Below are 23688 nucleotides of genomic sequence, written 5' to 3'. Positions count from 1 at the left end.
TTGGAACTCCAATCACAACAGTAGTTCATTCCTGAACACTTTTAAATGACTGGGTTTCTCGGCTGTAGTGGGCTGTTCAACTTTCTAATTCAATGTTGCCCACCTTTTATATTGTTAATGGTAGTTGCGTGGAAGACACTACATAAGTTGTTGGATACTATTTTTATTACATGAGCGAATAAGACTACAACTCATGACCAACAGGTCCTAAGTGAGTTATTTGGGATTTCATAGATGGAACGTCAAGAACATCTTGTGCAGCATTCTGATGAAATGTACATGTTTGACTTCAGAAGGAAAAAAAATGCTGGCAAACACATTTTTAGTCGGCCTCTTTAAAGGGAAAAGACCGATTATTGGGCCGGATATTCCAATCCCTACGGGTGTGTACGCGCTGTGTACTCACCCATAGGGACATTGGAAATGCTGGTTTCAGGCATGCACAGTACTGTATGTTGCTCTGACTGATTTGAAAATTGGGTTTAGTATCTGCAATCATATTTAACCGTGCCCGACATTGATCACTCTGCAGCCAAATAAACAATGTTGGTCCTAGAAAGCTATAGTTGATGAGCCTGCATCCGTGAGTGATGCTTTTCTAATGTGATGTTGTTGAACTTGGGATTTGTAAAATGTTTTGAACTATGATCGAGGAAAGACAACACAACACCATCACTTTGTATATGTGATAGATATGAAGCATATAATGAATATCCTAGACTCTTGCCTATTCTAGTTATGAAGCACAATCTGTAGTGTGCACAAGGTTTCCTGTTATTGAAGGAGCCAGTTATACCGTAGTTCCCACTGGGTTTGAGAGACTTTCAATTTTGTCAAGTGATATGACAACACTTTTTGAGGAGACAGTCTTGAACCATTGACTTTATGTCGATTGCAGCATAACTGCAACTGGTGTGAAACTATCTTTTAAACTTTAAATAGTTTTGTGGGCATCCTGAGTGTAGTTGTGCATGCTTATTAAGCATGCATATCTGGAGCTCCATTTTGTGCGAGTACGAAGTGGCACAAGCTGGTATTTTACTTCTGCCTGCTCACACTGCTTTAGATGCAGGTATCAAACTAGTGCCAGTAGTACAAAGGAAACATAAGAGTTGCATTTTATTATCGTGGACTGTTCACTGCAGTTTATATTTGCTACAGTTGATTGTAATAGTGGATCAGATACATATTTATAGTGCATCATGTCTAAAAGTTAACAAGGGCAGTATGCATTATTATGGTACAGCTGCATATGTTTAATTTAGTCTCTTTTTCCTGTGTATAGAAAGTTCACGAAGCTATGAATGAAACAAAAGTTAGTCCCAGGGTGCGCGAAATTCTGGAGCAAATGGATTCTTATGACAACATACCACGAAAGAAAGCCAAATTTCAGGTTGGTTTCTTTTTTTAAAACTTTTCCTATTTAATAGTAATCTGATTTTAATATTGTTTCAAATGTCCCAAGATGCAATTGCATAGTTTTTGTGTTGTGTAGATTTTTGCAGTTTGAGATTGACAGAAAGGGCCTCTACACTAAATATGGGATATTTCAACATGTTTAGTAAAGTACTAATTCCATAAATCAAATAATTTAAACAGGAACTGCCCTAAGGTGAGCTGCATCATATACACCATCACCATTTACCATGCATGGCTGTATTATTCCATATCCACGATTGGTATTTGCTGAATAATTGCAAATGTACATTATGAATTCTGGTTTCTTGCGAGGTGACTGCCCTTCATTATGAATGGTAACTTGAAATAAGGTTAAATTGGAAGTTGTTCAATACAAATGTATGTGAGAAACAGAAGTCACTTTCTTAACCTATAAAATTTTAACTAGCTACTTACAGATCTCCTGTGGTATTGCTCACAATGCCAATAATATTGGGCCGTATTTTCCAATAGCAGGCCTCCCGTGGGCGGAGGCCTGCGATCTGGAAAAATCTGCGCCCTTACCTGAGGGCTCCCGGGACGTGCACTGTTCCGATGCTGGGCCTCTCCAAACTGCCGGTGCGCAGGGCCCACGTATCCCAGAGGCGCAGGTAGTTCGCAGTGTCCCTGGGATCACGTGGGCCATGGGGAGCCAATCAAAGAAGGGAATCTCCCTTCATACATTTGACAGGAAGACCTTTCAAATATATGAATGGAGATCACCCCCAAAACATAATAAAACTTCAAATACATTTTTAAAAAACATCCTATTTTTAAAATGATTGAAAGTGCAATAAATTAACTATTTTAAACAAAACTTTAAATTTTTCAAAAAAATAATTAAAGTTTTTTACGGGACTAAAAATAAACACCTTTTTTTAAAGTATTTTTAAATGATAAATCAGTGGAAATTTAAAAAAAACTTTTTTCAACTCTTACCCTGGTAAAAGCAGGCCTTACGCCTACTTTTACCAGGCACAAGAATTGTAAGGGTTTTCTGCGGGCGGAGAGCCTCCAAAAAGCGTAACTAGCCGCCCGCAGAGGCCCTTCTCCAGGGCAGCCGGAGGATCTGTCGAGCATTCTCGACAGATCGGAAATGCCAGTTTTCAGCGCATGCGCAGTGCATGCCTGAAACCGGCATTTCCAATGTCCCTATGGGTGGGTACACTGCGCATACACACCCGTAGGGATCAGAATATCCAGCCCATAGTGTTTTAATAGAACAGATGCAGGAAACTCTCGATTTACCGGCACCCAAACAACCGGTAATCTCGGTTAACCGGCAAAATTCAGGAGTAGGTTCAGTTAAGTTTTTCTTCATATTGGTGGCCGTTTCTTGATTCTTGGCTGTGTAATCGGAGGTTCCTGCACTTGTTGCTAAGCAACAGGGACGCTTGGTCTGTGGTCGGGCTTCTTGCAGCTGTTGCTAATCAACAGGGAAGCTTGGATTTGTTGCTGTGTACGAGCTCTCGTACCTTTTCACTATAACTCTCTGTAATCCGGACTTTTTGATAAACCGGCACCACGCCGGTCCCGTCTGTGCCGGATAAAAAAGAGCTTCCTGTAATGTACCGTGCATTATTCTGCTATGTTTGGTCGGGGAACTTTGCAGATTGGAAAGTACTTGGCAGTTTCAGACTGCAGTTCAGAAGTACCCAGCATTTTAAGACTCTTGCATCTGTTACAAAATAACCCATATGTAAATGAGATGCTGTGTTTATAATATATACACAAACGTGTGTGCGTGAAATGTCATAAGGTTTCTCTTTACAGATGTTGACTGTGTATTGCCAGCATGTTTTATTTTGAACAGTGTATCGACTTCTAAAGGTCCAAAGTTGAATTCATCAGATTATGGCTTTGCAAATGGTCCTTAGGAAGTTTATTTCTGATACTCTTTTAAAAATAAAAGTTTTAAAATCCTTGTTAATAGGAATGGTGGGTTTCGGAAACAACAAAAAATGTTATGCAGCTAAAAATGATATTACCAGATACTTAGATCTTTTCCATTGTGTTACAGAACTGGATGAAAAACAGTTTGAACATCCATGATGAGGCTCTACAAGGGCAGGTGTGGGAGATCTTTGCTGCTGCTATCAGCAATGTAAGTCACGACATGTACAAAACTAATTCAAACAAAAACAAATTACCCGCAATTGAAATTGAACAGAAATGGAATGAACCATGTTCTTTTGATTTCCCACCTGTTTGCAAATTCCAGGATCGACACCGATTGCAATATGCTGATTGACAGGGATGTCATAGGAGTTTCAGCGAACAAATCATAGCTATTGAATCTAGATAATTTGAATAAAACACTAATCAAATGGTAATTCAAACTAACCAGTTCAAATTTGCTGTGTTGGACTGTTAGCAGTATTTCAGCCCAGGAAAATTGCAGGTTCAATCCTTGGTCAACTCAACCAGGTTTGGGAATGCAAATTCAGCCAGAATTTGATGAATGGCTGTAATGGAAGAAGCAAAAGATAAGGAGAAGTCTGGTATTGGAGGAACAGAGGGTGTGTATGGGGCCTTAGGCAGGAAGAAATCACTAAGGTGGGGTGGGGCGACACCATGAAGAGATTTGAAAACAAGGACAAGAATTTTGAAATCGACATGTTTGGAGTAGAGAGAGCCAGTGGAGTTTGGAGAGGATTGGAGTGATTTGTGTGACTTAATGCAGCTAAGGATGAGGGATTGAATCATTTTGGGTGAGTCAAAGCTTGCAGAGAGTTGAGGAGGGAGGTCAGCTTGGATGGCATGGAGACATCAAGCCTCAAGATGATTTAAAGCATGGACTGGAATTTCGGCAACAGAACAGGCGAGGCACTGGCCGAGGCAAGCAATATTGTGGAGTTGGAGCAAAGTGGTTTTGGGACATAGTGGATGTGGGAGAGGAAGTTGAGCTTGGGCACAAGTGGCTTGTACCTTCAGACTTTGCTTGAGAGGGCAGCCAAGGAGGTTGATGGAATCTAGACAAGTGGCGGGGAGGTTTTGACATGAGTGAGAGGTTTGCTTCAGTTTTGCCACCTTGAATCTAGAGGAAGTTTTTGCTCATCCAGGGCTTGATAGCAAGCAAGAAATTTGAGTGTGGCAACAATCTGGCCTTGAAGCTTACCCTGTGCTTTTAGATAATGTTTGTGAGTGCGAGTCAGCAGAGAGTGCTGAGAGTTTGGGTAAGTGTGAGAGTTCTTTAATTGTTATTTCTCTTTAAATCATTCTTGATAAGATTACTTAAGCAGTTTAAGTAAAGGGGAAAAGTTAAATATTTGGGATTCTGTTGGTTTAAGAAGAGTAAAACAAGGTTACACTGCAGTAGGAGTAAATTGGCACAGCAGGCAGTGGAAACCAGTTTTCTAACCAATCAGCAGGGGTGACTCATTTGGCTGTAAACAAACAAACAGTATAAAAAGACCAGTGCGAGTGTGAGCAAGCACTGAGTGCGAGTCAGCAGAGAGTGCTGTGAGTTTGGGTAAGTGTGAGTTAGGGTAAGTGGGGTGTTAGGTGCTCTTTTCAAACTTTAACTCTGTGGGTTGTAGTTAATAAGGCCTTTCTGGTGCAGAGTGACTGTTGGTAAACCATTTAACTGGTGTAACTAGAGGGATTGATTTAATTTAAATCCAATTAATTAAAGTGGATACTAGCATCTAAAATCGGGCAGAGGGTGTCCATAACTAACAATAAAAAATTTAATTAATTACATAGAATGGAGCAGGTGATGTGTTACTGTTGCGAGATGTGGGAGCTGGTGAACCCCATTGAGGCTCACGGTGATTACGTCTGTGACAAGTGTCTGCTGCTACAGGAACTCCAGCTCCGTGTTGATGAGCTGGAGTCTGAGCTTCAGACACTGCGACACATCAGGGAGGGGGAGAAGTACCTGGACTCTCTGTATCAGGAGGTGGTCACACCTATGAAGTTAAGTAATTCAGATGTAGCCCATGGTCAGGGACAAGACGGTGTGACTACGAGTGAGGCAGGTACGGGGGGGAATCCAGGAGGTAGAGCTGGAGGAGCCGCAGCCCTTGCTCTTGACCAACAGGTTCGAGGTTCTTACTCCCTGTGGGGACAGGAGCAGGGACTACAGGGAGGATGAGCAACCTGGCCACAGCACCGTGGAACGGGGGGCCATTCAAGAGGGGGGAGTAAATAGAAATGTTGTAGTGGTAGGGGATAGTATTATTAGGGGGATAGATAGAGTTCTCTGCAGCCGAGAGCGAGAGTCCCGAAGGCTGTGTTGCCTACCCGGTGCCAGGGTTAAGGACATCTCCTCTGGGCTGGAAAGAAACTTGCAGTGGGAGGGGGTGGATCCAGTTGTCGTGGTCGATGTTGGTACAAACGACGTAGATAGGACTAGGAAGCCGGTTCTGTTAAAGGAGTATGAGCAGCTAGGGGTCAAATTAAAAAACAGAACCTCAAGGGTAATAATCTGGATTATTACCTGAGCCACGAGCGAATTTGGCTAGGACAAATAAAATTAGAGAGTTAAATGCGTGGCTCAAAGACTGGTGTGGGAGAAATGGGTTTTGCTTCCTGGGACACTGGCACCAGTACTGGGGCAGGAGGGAGCTGTTCCGTTGGGACGGGCTTCACTTGACCAGTGCTGGGACTAGCGTCCTGGCGGATCATATAACTAGGGCTGTAGAGAGGGCTTTAAACTAACTAGTGGGGGGGAGGTTCCTAGAGAGCAAATAATAAAAATGACAACAGAGAAGGTCGTATACTTAGGTAGCAGTGGGGAAATTAAAAACCAGAGCGTGTCAGGAAGGGGCAGAAGGTATGGAGTAAAAGGTAAAGTAATAAAAAGGGCAAAAGCAGGAACTAAGTGTCACAAAACATATTTGAAAGTTCTCTATCTGAATGCATGTAGCATTCGTAACAAAATAGACGAGTTAATGGCACAAATAACTACATATGGGTATGATCTTGTGGCCATTACAGAAACATGGCTGCAGGGTGACAATGCCTGGGAATTAAACATACCAGGTTATTTAACGATCAGGAAGGACAGGCAGGAAGGAAGGGGAGGTGGGGTGGCTATGTTAATAAAGGAAGGAATCACTGTAATACAGAGAAATGATATTGGATCAAAAGATCAGGATAATGAAACAGTTTGGGTGGAGGTAAGGAATAATAAGGGGGAAAAAACACTAGTGGGCGTAGTCTATAGGCCTCCGAACAGTTGCAACTCTGTTGGACGGAGTATCAACCAGGAAATAGTTGAGGCTTGTAATAAGGGAACATCTATAATTTATGGGGGATTTTAACTATCATATTAATTGGACAAATCAAATTGGGCAGGGCTGCCTTGAGGATGAGTTCATTGGATGTACTAGGAATGGGTTTCTTGAGCAGTATGTAACTGAACCGACCAGGGGGCAAGCAACCTTAGATCTGGTCCTGTGTAATGAGACGGGATTAATTAAAAATGTCCTAGTAAAGGATCCCCTTGGAATGAGTGACCATAACATGGTTGAATTCCATATTCAATTAGAGGGTGAGAAGGTTGGATCTCAAACAAGCGTGCTAAGCTTGAATAAAGGAGACTATGAAGGTATGAGAGCGGAATTGAGTAGAGTGGATTGGGAAAATAGATTAAAGGGTAAGACGATACATGATCAGTGGTGTACATTTAAGGAGTTATTTTACAACTTCCAAAAAAAAATATTCCACTGAGAAGAAAAGGGTGTAAAAGAAAAGACAGCCATCCGTAGCTAAGTAAAGAAATTAAGGATAGTATTCGACTAAAAACAAGGGCATATAAGGTAGCCAAATCTAGTGGGAGGATAGAGGATTGGGAAAACTTTAAAAGACAGCAAAAAATAACAAAAAGATTGATTAAGAAAGGGAAGATAGATTATGAAAGTAAATTAGCAAAAAATATAAAAACAGATAGTAAGAGTTTCTATAGTTATATAAAAAGAAAAAGGGTGGCTAAAGTAAATGTTGGTCCCTTAGAGGATGAGACCAGGAAATTAATGGTGGGAAATATGGAGATGGCAAAAACACTGAATATTTTGTATCAGTCTTTACAGTAGAGGACACTTAAGAATATCCGAACACTGGACAAACAGTGGGCTATCGGGGGGGGGAGGAGCTAAACACGATCAAAATCACTAAGGAAGTGGTACTCAGTAAAAATAATGGGACTCAAGGCGGATAAATCACCTGGACCTGATGGCTTACATCCTAGGGTCTTGAGGGAAGTGGCAGTAGGGATTGTGGAAGCATTGGTAATAATTTTCCAAAACTCCCTGGACTCGGCAAAGGTCCCGGCAGACTGGAAAACTGCTAATGTAACACCCTTATTTAAAAAGGGCAGTAGACAGAAGGCTGGAAACTATAGACCGGTTAGCCTAACATCTGTGGTAGGTAAAATTTTGGAGTCCATTATTAAGGAGACAGTAACAGGACATTTGGATAATCATAATTTAATAGGACAAAGTCAGCATGGTTTTATGAAGGGGAAGTCATGTTTGACAAATTTGCTGGAGTTCTTTGAGGAAGTAACATATAGGGTGGATAAAGGGGAACCAGTGGACATAGTGTATTTAGACTTCCAAAAGGCATTTGACAAGGTGCCACACAAAAGATTATTGCTTAAGATAAAAAATCACGGGATTGGAGGTAATATTCTGGCATGGATAGAGGATTGGCTATCTAACAGAAGGCAGAGAGTTGGGATAAATGGTTCATTCTCAGACTGGCAATCGGTAACTAGTGGTGTTCTGCAGGGGTCAGTGCTGGGTCCCCAACTCTTTACAATCGATATTAACGATTTGGAGGCGGGGACCGAGTGTAACACATCAAAGTTTGCAGATGATACTAAGATGGGAGGGAAAGTAGTGAGTGAGGAGGACATAAAAAACTTGCAAGGGGACGTAGACAGGCTAAGTAAGTGGGCAGAGATTTGGCAGATGGAATACAATACTGGAAAGTGAGGTTATGCACTTTGGCAGGAAAAATCGTAGAGCAAGTTATTATCTTAATGGCAAGAAACTGGAAAGTACTGAAGTACAAAGGGATCTGGGGGTCCTGGTGCACGAAACTCAAAAGGTTAGTATGCAGGTGCAGCAAGTGATTAAGAAGGCCAATGGAATGTTGGCTTTCATTGCTAGGGGGATAGAATATAAAAATAGGGAGGTATTGCTTCAGTTGTACAAGGTATTGGTGAGACCGCACCTGGAATACTGCATACAGTTTTGGTGTCTATACTTAAGAAAAGACATATTTGCTCTCGAGTCAGTACAAAGAAAGTTCACTCGGTTAATCCCGGGGATGAGGGGATGGACATATGAGGAGAGGTTGAGTAGATTGGGACTCTACTCATTGGAGTTCAGAAGAATGAGAGGCGATCTTATTGAAACATATAAGATTGTGAAGGGGTTGGATCGGGTGGATGTGGGGAGGATGTTCCCGATGATGGGTGAAACTAGAACTAGGGGGCATAGTCTTAGAATAAGGGGCTGCTCTTTCAAAACTGAGATGAGGAGGAACTACTTCACTCAGAGGGTGGTAGGTCCATGGAATATGCTGCCCCAAAAAGCTGTAGAAGCTACATCATTACATAAATTTAAAACAGAAATAGACAGTTTCCTAGAAGTAAAGGGAATTAAGGATTACGGGGAGCGGGCAGGAATTTGGACATGAGTCTAGGTTCGGATCGGACATGGCCCTGTGGGTAGCGGAGCGGGCCCAGGGGCCGTGTAGCCTGATCCTGCTCCTATTTCGTGTGTCTAATTCTGTTAGATTCAGGAGATGGTTCTGTGATAGTAGATTGGCAGTTAGGATCAGATCAGCCATGATCTTATTGAATGGCGGAGCAGGCTCGAGGGGCCGATTGGCCTACTCCTGCTCCTATTTCTTATGTTCTTATGATTACTGAAAAGGATGGGGTTACAGATGGATCTCTGGGGTACACCTAAAGGTAACTGAGAACAAAGGAGGAGAAGATAAGAGGCAGGGAGGTACTGACAGTATACTATAAATGGCACAATTTTGAAAAGTGTAGATGAGCAGAGAGACCTTGGTGTCCATATATACAAATCCTTAAAGGTGGCAGAGCAAGTTGATAATGTGGTTAAAAAGGCATATGGGTTAATTGGCTTATAAATAGAGGTGTAGAATATAATAGCAAAGAGATCATGCTAGAACTTTATAAATCACTGGTTTGGCCTCCGTTGGAGTATTGTGGACAATTCTGGGCACCACACTTCAGGAAAGATGTAATGGCCTTGGAAAGGATACAGAAGAGGTCTACTAGTATGTTACCAGGGATGAGGGACTTCAGTTATGAGGAGAGGTTGGAAAAGTTAGGACTGTTCTCCTTGGAACAATGAAGGCTAAGAGGTGACCTCATAGAGATTTTCAAGATGATGAGAGGTTTTGATAGTGTAGATAGAGGCAAACTTCCATCTGGCGAGTGGGTGAATAACCAGATGACATAGATTTAAAATCATTGGCAAAAGACCGAGAGGGGAGATGAGAACTTTTTTCAGAATTGTTGGGATCTGGAACGCTCTACCTGAAAACGTGGTGGAAGCTGATTCCATAAGTAATTTTAAAAGGGAGTTGCACAGGTACTTGAGGATGAGGAACTTACAGGGTTACGGGAAAAAAGCAGGGGTGTGGGACTAAGCATGACTGCTCTCTCAAAAAGCCAGCACATGCACGACGGGCTGAATGGCCTCCTGTGCTGTAAGTTTCTATGATTCTGTGAAGATGTTGACAGCAGTTTAGCACCTGTGTTGAGTCAGGTGAGAGTGGAACGTGTAGAGAGCATTACCTCAGAGGTGGACTGCTGAGGGCAGATGTTGGAGGTGGATGGAATGATCAAGTGTTAGGGGTGACTGAGAGGTCAAAGAGGATGATAAGAGAATAGGGGTCCTGGTCGAAATCACGCAGGATGTCATTTGTGACTTGACCGATTCAGCCTGTTTGTGGGGCAGAAGCCAGTTTGGAGGGACTCGGTGTTTGGATCAATACTCTTCTGAATGGAATTGGATATTGGAAGCACAATATCAAAATTTGCAGAGATCACAAAAATAGGGAGCATGGCTAACTGAAAAGAGGACTAAAAGCATCTTCGGGAGGATATAGACAAGTTAGATCAAGCAGATAGTTGCTAGATGAAGATTAGTGTGAGAATAAATTTTGGGAGAAATAATGAGAGGACATAATACACTAAACTTTAAAGGAGCTAGAAGGGCAGAGAACTTAAAGGTTTAGATAAACAGGAAAAATGGGAAGACCAGTTGATGAAACAATTTTTAAAAAGCATTTGGGATCCTAGGTTTTATAAATCGGGGCATAGAGTACAAAAGCAAAGAGGTGATGCTTAACCTTTGCAAATCATTGGTTAGGCCACAGTTAAAAACAATCAAGTTTTGGGCACCTCATTAGGAAGGTTATCAAGGCCATCGAAAAATTACAGAAGAGATTCACTAAATGATACCAAAGATGAAAGACTTTATTTACAAGGAGAGACTAGAGAAGCGGGAGCTCTTTACACTGGAACAAGAGGACATGATTTTAAAATAAGAGCTAGAACATTTAGGCGTGAAATCAGGAAACACACTTTCAACTGCGTATAATCTTGATAATTCTGTGTATAATATATAAATAAATTAAATTTGTTTTGCAAAGGATAAAAACAACCAGAAACACACTCAGACCAGTAAAGGCCCATCAGAGTCAGTCGAAGCAGACCAGGATCAGGCACCTGTAGCAGAAAATGAAGATAAGAAAAAAAACAAACGGGAAAGAAAAGAAGAAAGGCAAAAGAAATCCAAAAAAGAAAAGAAACACTTAAACTCAAAGGAAGATGAAAAATCTTTAAAGCATGAACCAGATTCCAAAACAAATCAGCTGGAAGAGAAAAAGAAGAAAAAACTTAAAAAGAAGCATAACAAAGATGGAGCCCATATAGTAGAAGAAAATGGCAATCAAACAAACGGTTACGAGCAACAGGACAGTGAACATTTACATGGCAACAAGAAGAGTAAGAAGCGTAAATATGAAAAATCCAGTGATGGTAGGTAATTATAGTGTTTTGGTTCTTTAGTGAAATCCGAATACTCATGAGAAAACCAGATTGTTCGCTATTATCAGCATTACTTGGATAGCAGAATTCATTTTAAATTTCAGTCAGCAATCAGTAACTTTTGGCTTTTTAAAAAAAAAGTCATCTGGAATTTCCGCTGGAGTTCTCCGGCGGATTTGGTAGAACCCCCAGAGAAATGGCTTCAACAACTATAAACCACCATTTACGCTATCTCTTCAAGGGTTTCATCAGAGTTGAGGCAGGAGATTGGAAAAAGCCCATGAAAATTCAGGGCCACTGTGTCTATTTTAGATAACATCTCCACTGTAAAGCTGTACTGAAGTTATAAGCACCTGTCCTCTTGATCTCCATGTATAGTTCTCTGCTGGAGTGACCTTACAGGCAAACAAACTGTCCCTTGATCATTTGCCAGTGCTGCTCATGAATTAGGACCAAGAGTTGCCGAGAAAGATGTGGATGGGATTGATGTATGCGTGTGTTTTGAAGGGTGGGAATCTATCTGAAATATTTGGATTTTCTTACTACTGTGACAAGTTGTAGCATTCAGTAAAATTGTTATTTGGAATTGGATACAAGTAAGTGGTGTAGAGATTCTCTTCCTCCCCTCCCCCCCTCCCAATCTACTAACTTTAGTCTTTGGTATTGATCTAATATGTTCCTGGGTAAGTGTGTATCCTAATCATGGCCAACCACTGTCTTTTTATCCAAGACTAAAAACTTGTGATTTACTGATACTCTTCTTTCACATCAAACAGATGGACCCAACTCTAAGCAGAAGAAAGTTGAAATTATAGAAACCAAGGAAGTGGAAGAAAATGATGAGACAAAGCCAGGTATTTCTATATCTGTATAATATAATCTATATATATAAAAAGGATCGATCTGTCTGTCTGTCTGTGTGTATGTCCGGGCATCACTCAAAAGTTATAGAGCGTACCTACACATATGTTATATCAAAAGAAAGCTTATGATTAGGGGAGCGTCATAGGCATATTTACTTTTTGGTCAGACAAAAATTGTTCGGACAGTATACAAAAAACGGCAAAATTCCGCTCATTAGCGATTGACCAATCCTACGGCTCATTAGCGTTGAGTGACGTGAAGGTTGACCAATCCTACGGGGGGAGCGTGCTGCGTCACGGGGGGCCTTTCATGACGTGTGTGGGCGGGGCCTAATCTTTCAAACTGCCGTTAATTCGGCCATCTTTACCTCCGCTTTTAGTTTTATTCACATTTTAACAGCTGCCACCTTCCTGTTCTATATGGCTTAATGCCAGATCATGTACTGCAGTTGTCTTCTTAGCTATGGGGTGCTTAAAAACCTGAACTTTAATACAGGGAACTAAGGAAAAGAACAAATTAATTCCGTTTTAAATAGTATTTAGGAACAGTTAGAAATGAAGTGATCCATTTCAAGTATGAAGGAACTCAGTTGTCTTCCAGGGTAGGTCTCCCCACCTTGTGGAGCTGGAGGCCCCAGCCGGGGACTCGGGCTTTCCCCCCCTCGGCCCGGTCCCGGGGCTCGGCTCCGTTTGTGGCCGTGGGCCAGGGACTCGGCCTTTCCCCCCCTCGGCCCGGTCCGAGGGCTCGGCTCCATTTGCGGCCGCGGGCCGGGGACTCGGCCTTTTCCCCCCCCCCCCCCCCCTCGGCCTGGTCCCGGGGCTCGGCTCAGTGTCCCAGCACCGATAACCACGTGACACCCCCGCCCGGGTATCACCCTACTCGGTCTGCTCTCAGTGTCCCAGCCCAGCAACTGCCGGAGGGAGTCTGGCAAACCCGGCTCCGAGAACCACGTGACACCCCGCCCCACCCCCGCCCATGGGGTTCACCCTACTCTGTCCGCTCTCAGTGTCCCAGCCCAGGGAGGGAGGGAGCGGGCGGGCGGGCGAAAGCGATCACGTGCTTTCTCCAATGGTTTTGTTTGATTTCAAACTCTGGTGCGCTCCCTGTTTCTCGCGCGCCGCCCACTCACACTCTTGCTTTTTCCCGCCCCAATGGCCAGCCGTTGGCAAACCGCCGCCATCTTTCCTGTGGCAGCTCATTGAAGCTCCGCTTTGCATTTTTATTTTTGGAATTAACTGTCACTTTTCTTCTCCAGCAATAATAATGCACTTTTTTTTTTAATGGCTTTCTCCTTGAAAAATCTGAAGTAGTGTCTGAAACAAGCCCAAGGTGTTTTTTTTTCCCCCCTTTCATTTGAAGTTTCATCCACATTTGTTCAATTTCCAAATCTGGTAGCCTTTGACATAAACATTGGCATCTCGGATGACTGGTAAGAGTGGTAGGGGGGGTTTTGTTGTTGTTGAGAGAAACAGTGAGGTGAATTGCCAACCTCATTAGCGGTTGACCAATCAGGGGAGTGTCATAGACGTATTTACTTTTTAAAAAACGGACAAAATCCGCTCATTAGCGTTGACCAATCAGGGGAGTGTTATAGGCGTATTTACTTTTTTTAAATGTTCAAAAAACAGTCTAAATTCGCTCATTAGCGGTTGACCAATCCTACCGCTCATTAGCGTTGAGTGACGTGATGGTTGACCAATCCTACGGGGGAAGCGCTGTGCGTCACGGGGGGGGCGTTTCATGGCGTGTGTGGGCAGAGCCTGGGTTAGATACAGAGTAAAGCTCCCTCTGCATTGCCCCATCAAACACTCCCAGGGCAGCGACAGCACTGGTTAGATACCGAGTAAAGCTCCCTCTACTGTCCCATCAAACACCCGAGATCCCGGGGGAGAGGGAAGCGAGCAGGTGAGCGCAAGATAAACTGCCTACCCCTTCCCCGCGGTATCAACCGTGCGGCCCGAGAGCCTGGGGGAGAGGGAAGCCGGCTCTATTACAGCCCCGGGGGCTCGGGGTGTGTGAGAGAGACTCGGCGCCATTCCCTCCTTCCTCCCCGCCCCCGGCCAATCACCCCCCACACACCCGGGGGGTGCTGGGCTCAGCTCACACTCTGTGAAATAGGAGGAGGAGGCCGGGGATCCGCGGCCTACCGCTTCAACATCAATCCCCGAGCTCAGAGCTTTAGCAAAGCGCAGAGAGAGAGAGAGAGACTCACCTCAGCTGGTGTCCGGCGGGGCTGCGGAGAGTCTCCATCTCCTCACACAACACACACACAGCCCAAGCGATGAGAACCTCTGGCTTCACCTACATCTCCTCTCTCTGGATCCTTTTTTTAAAATTTTAAACCCACAATCTCGCCGCCTTCCTTCCTTCGGCCGCCACGATTCAAACTTTCTGCCGACCTCACAAAATGGCGGCCGACCTTCTTCACCCGCCGGGCTCCGAGTCCAGCCCCTTCCCCGGGGTGTCTTCCTCTCTTCTCTATCTCCTTTCCTCACTCTCTCCCCTCTCTCTCTCTCTCTCTCCTTCCCTCTCTGTGTCTCTCTCTCCTTCCCTCTCTCTCTCTCTCTTTCCCTCTGTCTCTCTCTCCTTCCCTCTGTCTCTCTCTCTCCTCTCTCCTTCCCCCCCTCTCTCTCTCTCTCTCTCTCTCTCTCTCTCTCTCTCTCTCTCCTTCCTTCCCCCTCTCTCTCCTTCCCCCTCTCTCTCTCCTTCCCCCTCTCTCTCTCTCCTTCCCCCTCTCTCTCTCTCTCCTTCCCCCTCTCTCTCCTTCCCCCTCTCTCTCCTTCCCCCTCTCTCTCTCTCTCCTTCCCCCTCTCTCTCTCTCTCCTTCCCTCTCTCTCTCTCCTTCCCTCTCTCTCTCTCCTTCCCTCTCTCTCTCTCCTTCCCCCTCTCTCTCCTTCCCCCTCTCTCTCCTTCCCCCTCTCCCTCTCTCTCCTTCCCTCTCTCTCTCTCCTTCCCTCTCTGTCTCTCTCTCTCCTCTCTCTCTCTCTCTCCTTCCCTCTCTCTCTCCTTCCCTCTCTCTCTCTCTCCTTCCCTCTCTCTCCTTCCCTCTCTTTCTCTCTCTCTCTCTCTCCTTCCCTCTCTGTCTCTCTCTCTCTCTCTCTCCTTCCCTCGCTCTCTCCTTCCCTCGCTCTCTCCTTCCCTCGCTCTCTCCTTCCCTCGCTCTCTCCTTCCCTCCCCTGCTCGCTCTCTCTCCTTCCCTCCCCTGCTCTCTCTCTCTCCTTCCCTCCCCTGCTCTCTCTCTCTCCTTCCCCCTTTCTCTCTCTCCTTCCCCCTTTCTCTCTCTCTCATTTATATATATCCTTCACCCCAGTCTCTCTCTCTCTTCCCCCGGCTCTCTCTTCCCCCGGCTCTCTCTTTCCCCCCACCCCCCCCGTCCCTCTCTTTCCCCCCCCCCCCCCCCGTCCCTCTCTTTCCCCCCCCCCCGTCCCTCTCTTTCCCCCCCCCCCGTCCCTCTCTTTCCCCCCCCCCCGTCCCTCTCTTTCCCCCCCCCCCGTCCCTCTCTTTCCCCCCCCCCGTCCCTCTCTTTCCCCCCCCCGTCCCTCTCTTTCCCCCCCCCCGTCCCTCTCTTTCCCCCCCCCGTCCCTCTCTTTCCCCCCCCCCCCGTCCCTCTCTTCCCCCCCCCGTCCCTCTCTTTCCCCCCCCCGTCCCTCTCTTCCCCCCCCCGTCCCTCTCTTTCCCCCCCCCGTCCCTCTCTTCCCCCCCCCCCCCGTCCCTCTCTTCCCCCCCCCCCCCCGTCCCTCTCTTCCCCCCCCCGTCCCTCTCTTCCCCCCCCCCGTCCCTCTCTTCCCCCCCCCCCCGTCCCTCTCTTCCCCCCCCCGTCCCTCTCTTCCCCCCCCGTCCCTCTCTTCCCCCCCCCGTCCCTCTCTTCCCCCCCCCGTCCCTCTCTTCCCCCCCCGTCCCTCTCTTCCCCCCCCCCGTCCCTCTCTTCCCCCCCCCCGTCCCTCTCTTCCCCCCCCCCCCGTCCCTCTCTTCCCCCCCCCCGTCCCTCTCTTCCCCCCCCCCGTCCCTCTCTTCCCCCCCCCCGTCCCTCTCTTCCCCCCCCCCCGTCCCTCTCTTCCCCCCCCCCGTCCCTCTCTTCCCCCCCCCCCCGTCCCTCTCTTTCCCCCCCCCCGTCCCTCTCTTTCCCCCCCCCCGTCCCTCTCTTTCCCCCCCCCCGTCCCTCTCTTTCCCCCCCCCCCGTCCCTCTCTTTCCCCCCCCCGTCCCTCTCTTTCCCCCCCCCGTCCCTCTCTTCCCCCCCCCCGTCCCTCTCTTCCCCCCCCCCCGTCCCTCTCTTCCCCCCCCCCGTCCCTCTCTTCCCCCCCCCCCGTCCCTCTCTTTCCCCCCCCGTCCCTCTCTTTCCCCCCCCCCCGTCCCTCTCTTTCCCCCCCCCCCGTCCCTCTCTTTCCCCCCCCCCGTCCCTCTCTTTCCCCCCCCCCCGTCCCTCTCTTTCCCCCCCCCCCGTCCCTCTCTTCCCCCCCCCCCCCGTCCCTCTCTTTTCCCCCCCCCGTCCCTCTCTTTTCCCCCCCCCGTCCCTCTCTTTTCCCCCCCCCGTCCCTCTCTTTCCCCCCCGTCCCTCTCTTCCGCCCCCGTCCCTCTCTTCCGCCCCCCCCCGTCCCTCTCTTCCGCCCCCCCCCCGTCCCTCTCTTCCCCCCCGTCCCTCTCTTTCCCCCCCCCGTCCCTCTCTTTTCCCCCCCCGTCCCTCTCTTTTCCCCCCCCGTCCCTCTCTTTTCCCCCCCCGTCCCTCTCTTTTCCCCCCCCGTCCCTCTCTTTTCCCCCCCCGTCCCTCTCTTTCCCCCCCCCCCCGTCCCTCTCTTTTCCCCCGGCCCTCTCTTCCCCCCCGTCCCTCTCTTCCCCCCCCGTCCCTCTCTTCCCCCCCGTCCCTCTCTTCCCCCCCGTCCCTCTCTTTCCCCCCCGTCCCTCTCTTTCCCCCCCGTCCCTCTCTTTCCCCCCCGTCCCTCTCTTTCCCCCCCGTCCCTCTCTTTCCCCCCCGTCCCTCTCTTTCCCCCCCGTCCCTCTCTTTCCCCCCCGTCCCTCTCTTTCCCCCCCGTCCCTCTCTTTCCCCCCCGTCCCTCTCTTTCCCCCCGTCCCTCTCTTTCCCCCCCCGTCCCTCTCTTTCCCCCCCCGTCCCTCTCTTTCCCCCCCGTCCCTCTCTTTCCCCCCCGTCCCTCTCTTTCCCCCCCGTCCCTCTCTTTCCCCCCCGTCCCTCTCTTTCCCCCCCGTCCCTCTCTTTCCCTCTCTTCCCCCCCCCCCCCCCGTCCCTCTCTTTCACCCCCGTCCCTCTCTTTCCCCCCCCCGTCCCTCTCTTTCCCTCTCTTTCACCCCCGTCCCTCTCTTTCACCCCCGTCCCTCTCTTTCACCCCCGTCCCTCTCTTCCCCCCCGTCCCTCTCTTCCCCCCCGTCCCTCTCTTCCCCCCCGTCCCTCTCTTCCCCCCCGTCCCTCTCTTCCCCCCCGTCCCTCTCTTCCCCCCCGTCCCTCTCTTCCCCCCCGTCCCTCTCTTCCCCCCCGTCCCTCTCTTCCCCCCGTCCCTCTCTTCCCCCCCGTCCCTCTCTTCCCCCCCGTCCCTCTCTTCCCCCCCGTCCCTCTCTTCCCCCCCCGTCCCTCTCTTCCCCCCCCGTCCCTCTCTTCCCCCCCGTCCCTCTCTTCCCCCCCGTCCCTCTCTTCCCCCCCGTCCCTCTCTTCCCCCCCGTCCCTCTCTTCCCCCCCGTCCCTCTCTTCCCCCCCGTCCCTCTCTTCCCCCCCGTCCCTCTCTTCCCCCCCGTCCCTCTCTTCCCCCCCGTCCCTCTCTTCCCCCCCGTCCCTCTCTTCCCCCCCGTCCCTCTCTTCCCCCCCGTCCCTCTCTTCTCCCCCCAGTCTCTCTCTCTCTCTCTCTCCTTCCCCCTCTCTCTTTCCCTCTCTCTCTCCTTCCCACACAGACAGACAAACTCATTTTTATATATATAAGAATTATTTCTACTTTTTTCATAACAACATGCCCTCAAAAAACCCTCGGCACCGCCGGGCACTCCAGCTAGTATATTATAAATCTTACAACTATCTGAACTTGCTGTCTGCGCCACATGACTTCCTGTTTATGCTTTTTTGTCACTTGTTATCTTTTTCCCAATATTTCCTGTATCAACATTTATAAGTATTGTATCTGTCACGTTATAATTGCACAATTTGGCTGCTTGGTGCCAAATTTGTGAGCATCCTCAGGCTAACTCTCAGGAAAAAATTCTAACCCTCCAGTCACATTTCTGCTTAATCTGCACATAAGTTTTGCTTTCTTGATCTAGGTTGAATCTTTTTATTCATTTTATTTTAAATTTGTTAACTTCTTTGGTCTATATAGACATATAAATAAATCCTTCAGCCTGAAATCTCCCTGTTGAATTAAAAAGTTAAGTGATTCTCCCTCCCCCCAACCCCCACCCTCTATATTGCTGTCACTGGAGTGTTCTTTTTGATCCACTGAACACTCACTTGCTCACTCAGAATTGGAGCCCTGAAAAGCAGTCAACAGAAAAAGTACGAATACACAATGCTGAAAGAAGTGTAATTAATCTGAATTTTATGTTGGGTCACACCATACTATGGCCCAGGCTAAAGCCTCTCACGACAGTGGGTCACTCTGCCACATGCAGTCCAGTAATGTGCCCCCATCCCGGTGGCACGCAACGCATCTTTTACTGCTGAAGCCAACACTTGCTAAAGCCCTGTGACCGATTATATAAATGGTGGCAATGTAAAAAGCACAATTATTCTCTCCTCCAAAAGAAAGAGGAAAAAAGAGAAATGGACCTGTATAAAAGACATCCCTATTGAGCAGTGTATTCTCCCCGCCAATCCCCATCTACCCTGAACTCAGATTGCGATCGCCATACCCACCCCCCCACTCATCCCCTAATTACCAGTATCGATGGCACCATTCCGACCACTAACCAACATCATCCAGCAACCCCCATATCCCCGCACACCTCACCCCACCCCACTAATCAGCATGTCCCCGAGCAACTTTTTTTAATCCCTCCTTGCCCCACTGAGCAAGTTCACCCTCATTGCACAATGTCCCTTCCCGTTTAGCAAGTTGGGCTGCATCTCTGCCAGCCCACCCCCCCGCATCAATTTATCATGGTATACACACTCAATCTTCCCCAAGGAGAAGAAGGAATAAGAGTTGAAGGAGGAGATTTTAAAAATGTCAAATTTTTAATTTTAACTTTTTTCTTACTTTTCCATTCTGTCTCTTCTCTCTCTCTCTCCCTCCTAATCCAATCTTTCTTTCCTTCTCTTTATTTCTCTTTCTGTACCTGATTTGACATTGAATTCACCCTCCTTCTCAGTCCATTTCTCAATCCTTTAATCTCATTGGTTAAGGAGATACACTTTTTGTCCCGTTGTTCACCAAGGTCCCAGTTGCCCTTCATGCACCATTATCAGCTTGCACTTCCAGCAACTTTGTGAGTGAATTTTTTTAAAACCTAAACATGCACCAACAAATCTAACTAATGGGGCATGCCGCGAGATGCCCCGCGCCAGCAAAATCTGGCCCGTCGTGTTTTAATTATTGTGTAATTACAGCATGACAAGTTTATATATGCAGTTTCCATCATAAATGTGGACATGGGAATTTATAATGGAAATATAAAAATAAAGACAAAATCTAAGACTTTAAAATGAATACTGAATTAGATGTGCATGCCCTAGTCCAGTTACCTCCCACTCTTCATTGACATGAGATGAGAAAATTGTGTACTGGTAATGTTCCTGCAATCACTTGCATCAAAAATATTGTATAATTGGTAAGGATTGACTCTGTTTGATTAACAGCATGCAACTAGTGTGAACTGTGGTACCTAGACACTTTTCTCCAATGAGCTTTGATATTTTGTGTCCATAATAGAAAGAAAGAACTTACATAGGAACAGGAGTAGGCCATTCAGCCCCTTGAGTCTGTTCAATTAGACATTCAATTAGATAATGGCTGATCTGTATCTTAACTCTATCTACCCACCTTAGTTTCGTAACTCATAATACCCTTGTTTTCTGACATCGCCCCGAACGGCCTAGCTCTAATTTTAAGGTTATGCCCCCTTGTTCTGGACTCTTCCACCGGAGGAAATAGCTTCTCCCTATCTAACCTATCAAATCCTCTTAATCATCTTAATCACCTCAATTACATCACCCCATAATCTTCTATACGCAAGGGAATACAGGCCTAGTCTATGCAACATGTCCTCATAATTTAACCCTTTTAGCCACGGTATCATTCTGGTGAATTTATACTGCACCCCCTCCAAGGCCAGTATATTCTTACTGAGGTGCAGTGCCCAGAACTGTACACCGTGTTCCAGCTGGCATCTAAAGAGAGCTCTAGATCTGTACCGTAACTTCCACCCCATTGTATTCCACCCCATTGTATTCCAGCCCTCTTGAGATAAAGGCCAACATTCCATTAACCTTCCTAATTATTTTTTGTACATGTACACTGGCTTTTAGTAATTTCGGTAGTTGGACCCCTAAATCTCTCTGCTCATCCACAGTTCCTAGCTTCTAGCCATTTAGAAAATGCTCTGAACTATCTTTCTTAGGTCCAAAATTTGCATTTATATAACACCTTTCATGATCTCGGGGCGTCGCAAAGCATTTTACAGTCCATGACGTACTTTTGAAGTGTAGTTACTGCTGTAATGTCGGGAAACACAGGAGCCAAATTGTGCACAGCAAGATCCCACAAACAGCGATGTGATAAATCACCAGATAATCTGTTTTAGTGATGTTGGTTGAGGGATAAGTTGTACCTTTTTGCTATGTAAGCTTTGGCAATATGGTTCTCTGTAAACTTTCATGCCAATAAAGCATTTGAACTGAAACTGAACTGATAAGTATTGGCCTGGGAGAACTCCCCTGCTCTTCTTCGAATAATGCCATGGGAACTTTTACGTCCACCTGAGAGAGCAGGTGGGACCTCAGTTTACAGTCTCATCCAAAAGACGGCACCTCTGACTGCAGCACTCCCTCAGTACTACACTGAAGTCTAGATTATGTGTTCAAGTCTCTGGACTGGGACTTGAACCCACAACCTTCTGACTCACTTGAGAGTGCTACCGCTGGGCTCCACGGCCCTTTCAAATTCCTGTGCATGCGCATTCTTTCTATTTAAAAGCCAGTGTGCGGGAGCTGCACGTCCACGCAGCTTAACGGGAACATTACTCCATACTTGCTCCATTTTTGAAAGCGGTGCTTGGAATACAAGCTGCTGTTTGTAAACCAGTATGGTGCATTTATGTTTGCATATTTGTAGAAAGCTGTTCATTTTTGGATGCACAGAAATGTAGAGGGTGCATATCCAATTGACAGACCAACTCATCTTGAGTTCTATTTTGTATTTGGGACTAAACAAGTTCTAATAAACTGGAAGATGCTACATTGTGAGTTCTGTTTAGTTCAGTTGCTTTTAGCTTCGAATTCTGAAATTTATATCTTATACATAATTGACTGTTTACTTCAGGAAAATTCAACTGGAAAAGAACGATCAAAATTGTTCTACAGCAGTCTCCGGAGCATGAAGTTTCTGTTAAAAAATTAAGGAAAAAGGTACGGTTCACTGTGGCTTTAAAAATATGTACACAATAGCTGTAGTAAGATATTGATATAGTAATGTCAAAACTGAAAATATGAAATTGTGGTCAATGATAGAAATAATTCCTGCATTCAAAGTCTATTTTGTATTGCCCTGTTGAATATTGAAAGATTATTTGATTTAGATAGTTATTTTATCTGGTGTTTTTCTGATGTATTAAAATAAAATGCTAATTACTCTTTTGTAACAGTCTCACTTGACATGTATCCAAATTCTTGCAGGTTCTAGCCCAGTACTATGCTGAGAGTGGCGATAATAACTACAAATCTGAGGAGGAGCTCCTGGCAACTTTTAACAAGAAGATAACCTGTAACCCCAAATTGAAAGTACTGAAAGATAAAGTGAAACTTGTAAAATAACACTCTCTATGACTGGACTGTTGTACTTTAGGTAGAAAAGACTGGACCATATACAGGCAGAAAATTGATTTTTTCTGTAATTGGATTTCAGAATATTTTAATTTTTTACCTAATGCTGAATTTTCAGCATTGAATTGGGTGACAACTGGTGCTTCACCGTGGCTTAGAAATGCCCTACTCTTTAATAAAATGTACTATTTTTACATGTGCTAGAAGAGCTTGACTCCTTCACAATCTTGTATTTAAAAAGAAATGACCCACATTACAATGCAGTGTGTAGAAGCAGTAACGTGATCACAAGATAGATACAAATCAGAGAGGCCGTGTGACCCATCCATGCACCAGAACAATCCTACAATCTATCCATTTCCCCCATCATAGAATCCAAATGGTTTCTTAAATTATTTTATGGTTTTGCCTCAATTGATCTATCTGAAAGTTCATTCCGTGTGCTGAATTCTCTGTGTGAAGAACATCGTGACATTAGTCCAATATACATCAAAATGGTCAGTAGCATGCCTCCCTTCTGACCTTTAGTACATTTGGATGTCAGACTATGCAACATGCTGAAGTAATTCAGCCTTTGATTCAACACTATTTGGACTGAATTAATGTTATTGTCATGAAGTGTCTAATCAAATGGAAAAAACTACAGAGACATCTCCAGTGTCTCAGTTATTATGTTGCTAGTTGCTTACAATGGTGCAAAACCATTAATGCAACTTTCTGACAAAAACATATTTTAAAAATGGAGAAATCACTTTGCAAAAGCTATTTCAGGGCATGAACGTTCCTCTGTGTGAACGTTCTTCAATACCCAACATGCAGCACTGGAGCAGACTGTTGGGAGCAGGGCTTTACCCAATTGGAGTCTACCTTCAGTCAGTCAGTTACCATAATCAGGCTGAGCATGTATACTACAATACCTTGCTATCTCACAGCCCCTTCTGCTCCTGTACTTTTTTTCCCCATTGTCACTCTTTCATTCAGGTCTTTCTGTATACAGCTCCACCATCTCGGCTTTGGTTTTCCACAAGGTGAGTTTGCGAGAAAGAAAAATGGTGGGCAAGACAGTGATTTGGTTCAGTTTCTGCTTTTTAATATAATTGGTAGATTTCTCAGTCACTGGATTCTGATGTGTTGCAGCCGAAAGGACTTTGAAAACATTTTTTGAGTACTTTAATTGGTTGGTTCATTTTTTGGTACATAAATATTTGTGTGTTCATGGAGTTCTGATTTGCTGCAGATTTATGAATATTAAATTTGAGTGAATCAGTGAAAATTTGACATGTGCTTGTTTTAAAGTATGATGTCGAAGTATTACAAACAACAATCTTACCTTGTAGTAAAGTTCTGGCTTGGCTCTATAGCAGTCGGAGCCTG

General features: G+C 46.0%; 1 protein-coding gene across 1 annotated transcript in view; it reads left to right on the top strand.

The window, feature by feature from the left end:
* Positions 1 to 22520, top strand: part of lyar (Ly1 antibody reactive homolog (mouse)) — a 32869-nt gene extending 10349 nt beyond the window's left edge. The window contains exons 4-9 of the mRNA XM_085961767.1: positions 1286 to 1393; positions 3458 to 3541; positions 11083 to 11470; positions 12256 to 12333; positions 21815 to 21900; positions 22168 to 22520. Of these exons, the coding sequence (XP_085817893.1) occupies positions 1286 to 1393; positions 3458 to 3541; positions 11083 to 11470; positions 12256 to 12333; positions 21815 to 21900; positions 22168 to 22305 (882 nt within the window). The 3' untranslated portion in view covers positions 22306 to 22520. The remainder of the gene's footprint in view (positions 1 to 1285; positions 1394 to 3457; positions 3542 to 11082; positions 11471 to 12255; positions 12334 to 21814; positions 21901 to 22167) is intronic.
* Positions 22521 to 23688: the final 1168 nt, after the last annotated feature.

Source organism: Somniosus microcephalus, chromosome 2 (assembly GCF_052327205.1).
Source record: "Somniosus microcephalus isolate GS21.2 chromosome 2, FLI_Smic_1.0, whole genome shotgun sequence".
In the NCBI taxonomy this organism is placed as follows: Eukaryota; Metazoa; Chordata; class Chondrichthyes; order Squaliformes; family Somniosidae; genus Somniosus; species Somniosus microcephalus.
This window is presented reverse-complemented; position numbering and strand designations above follow the sequence as displayed.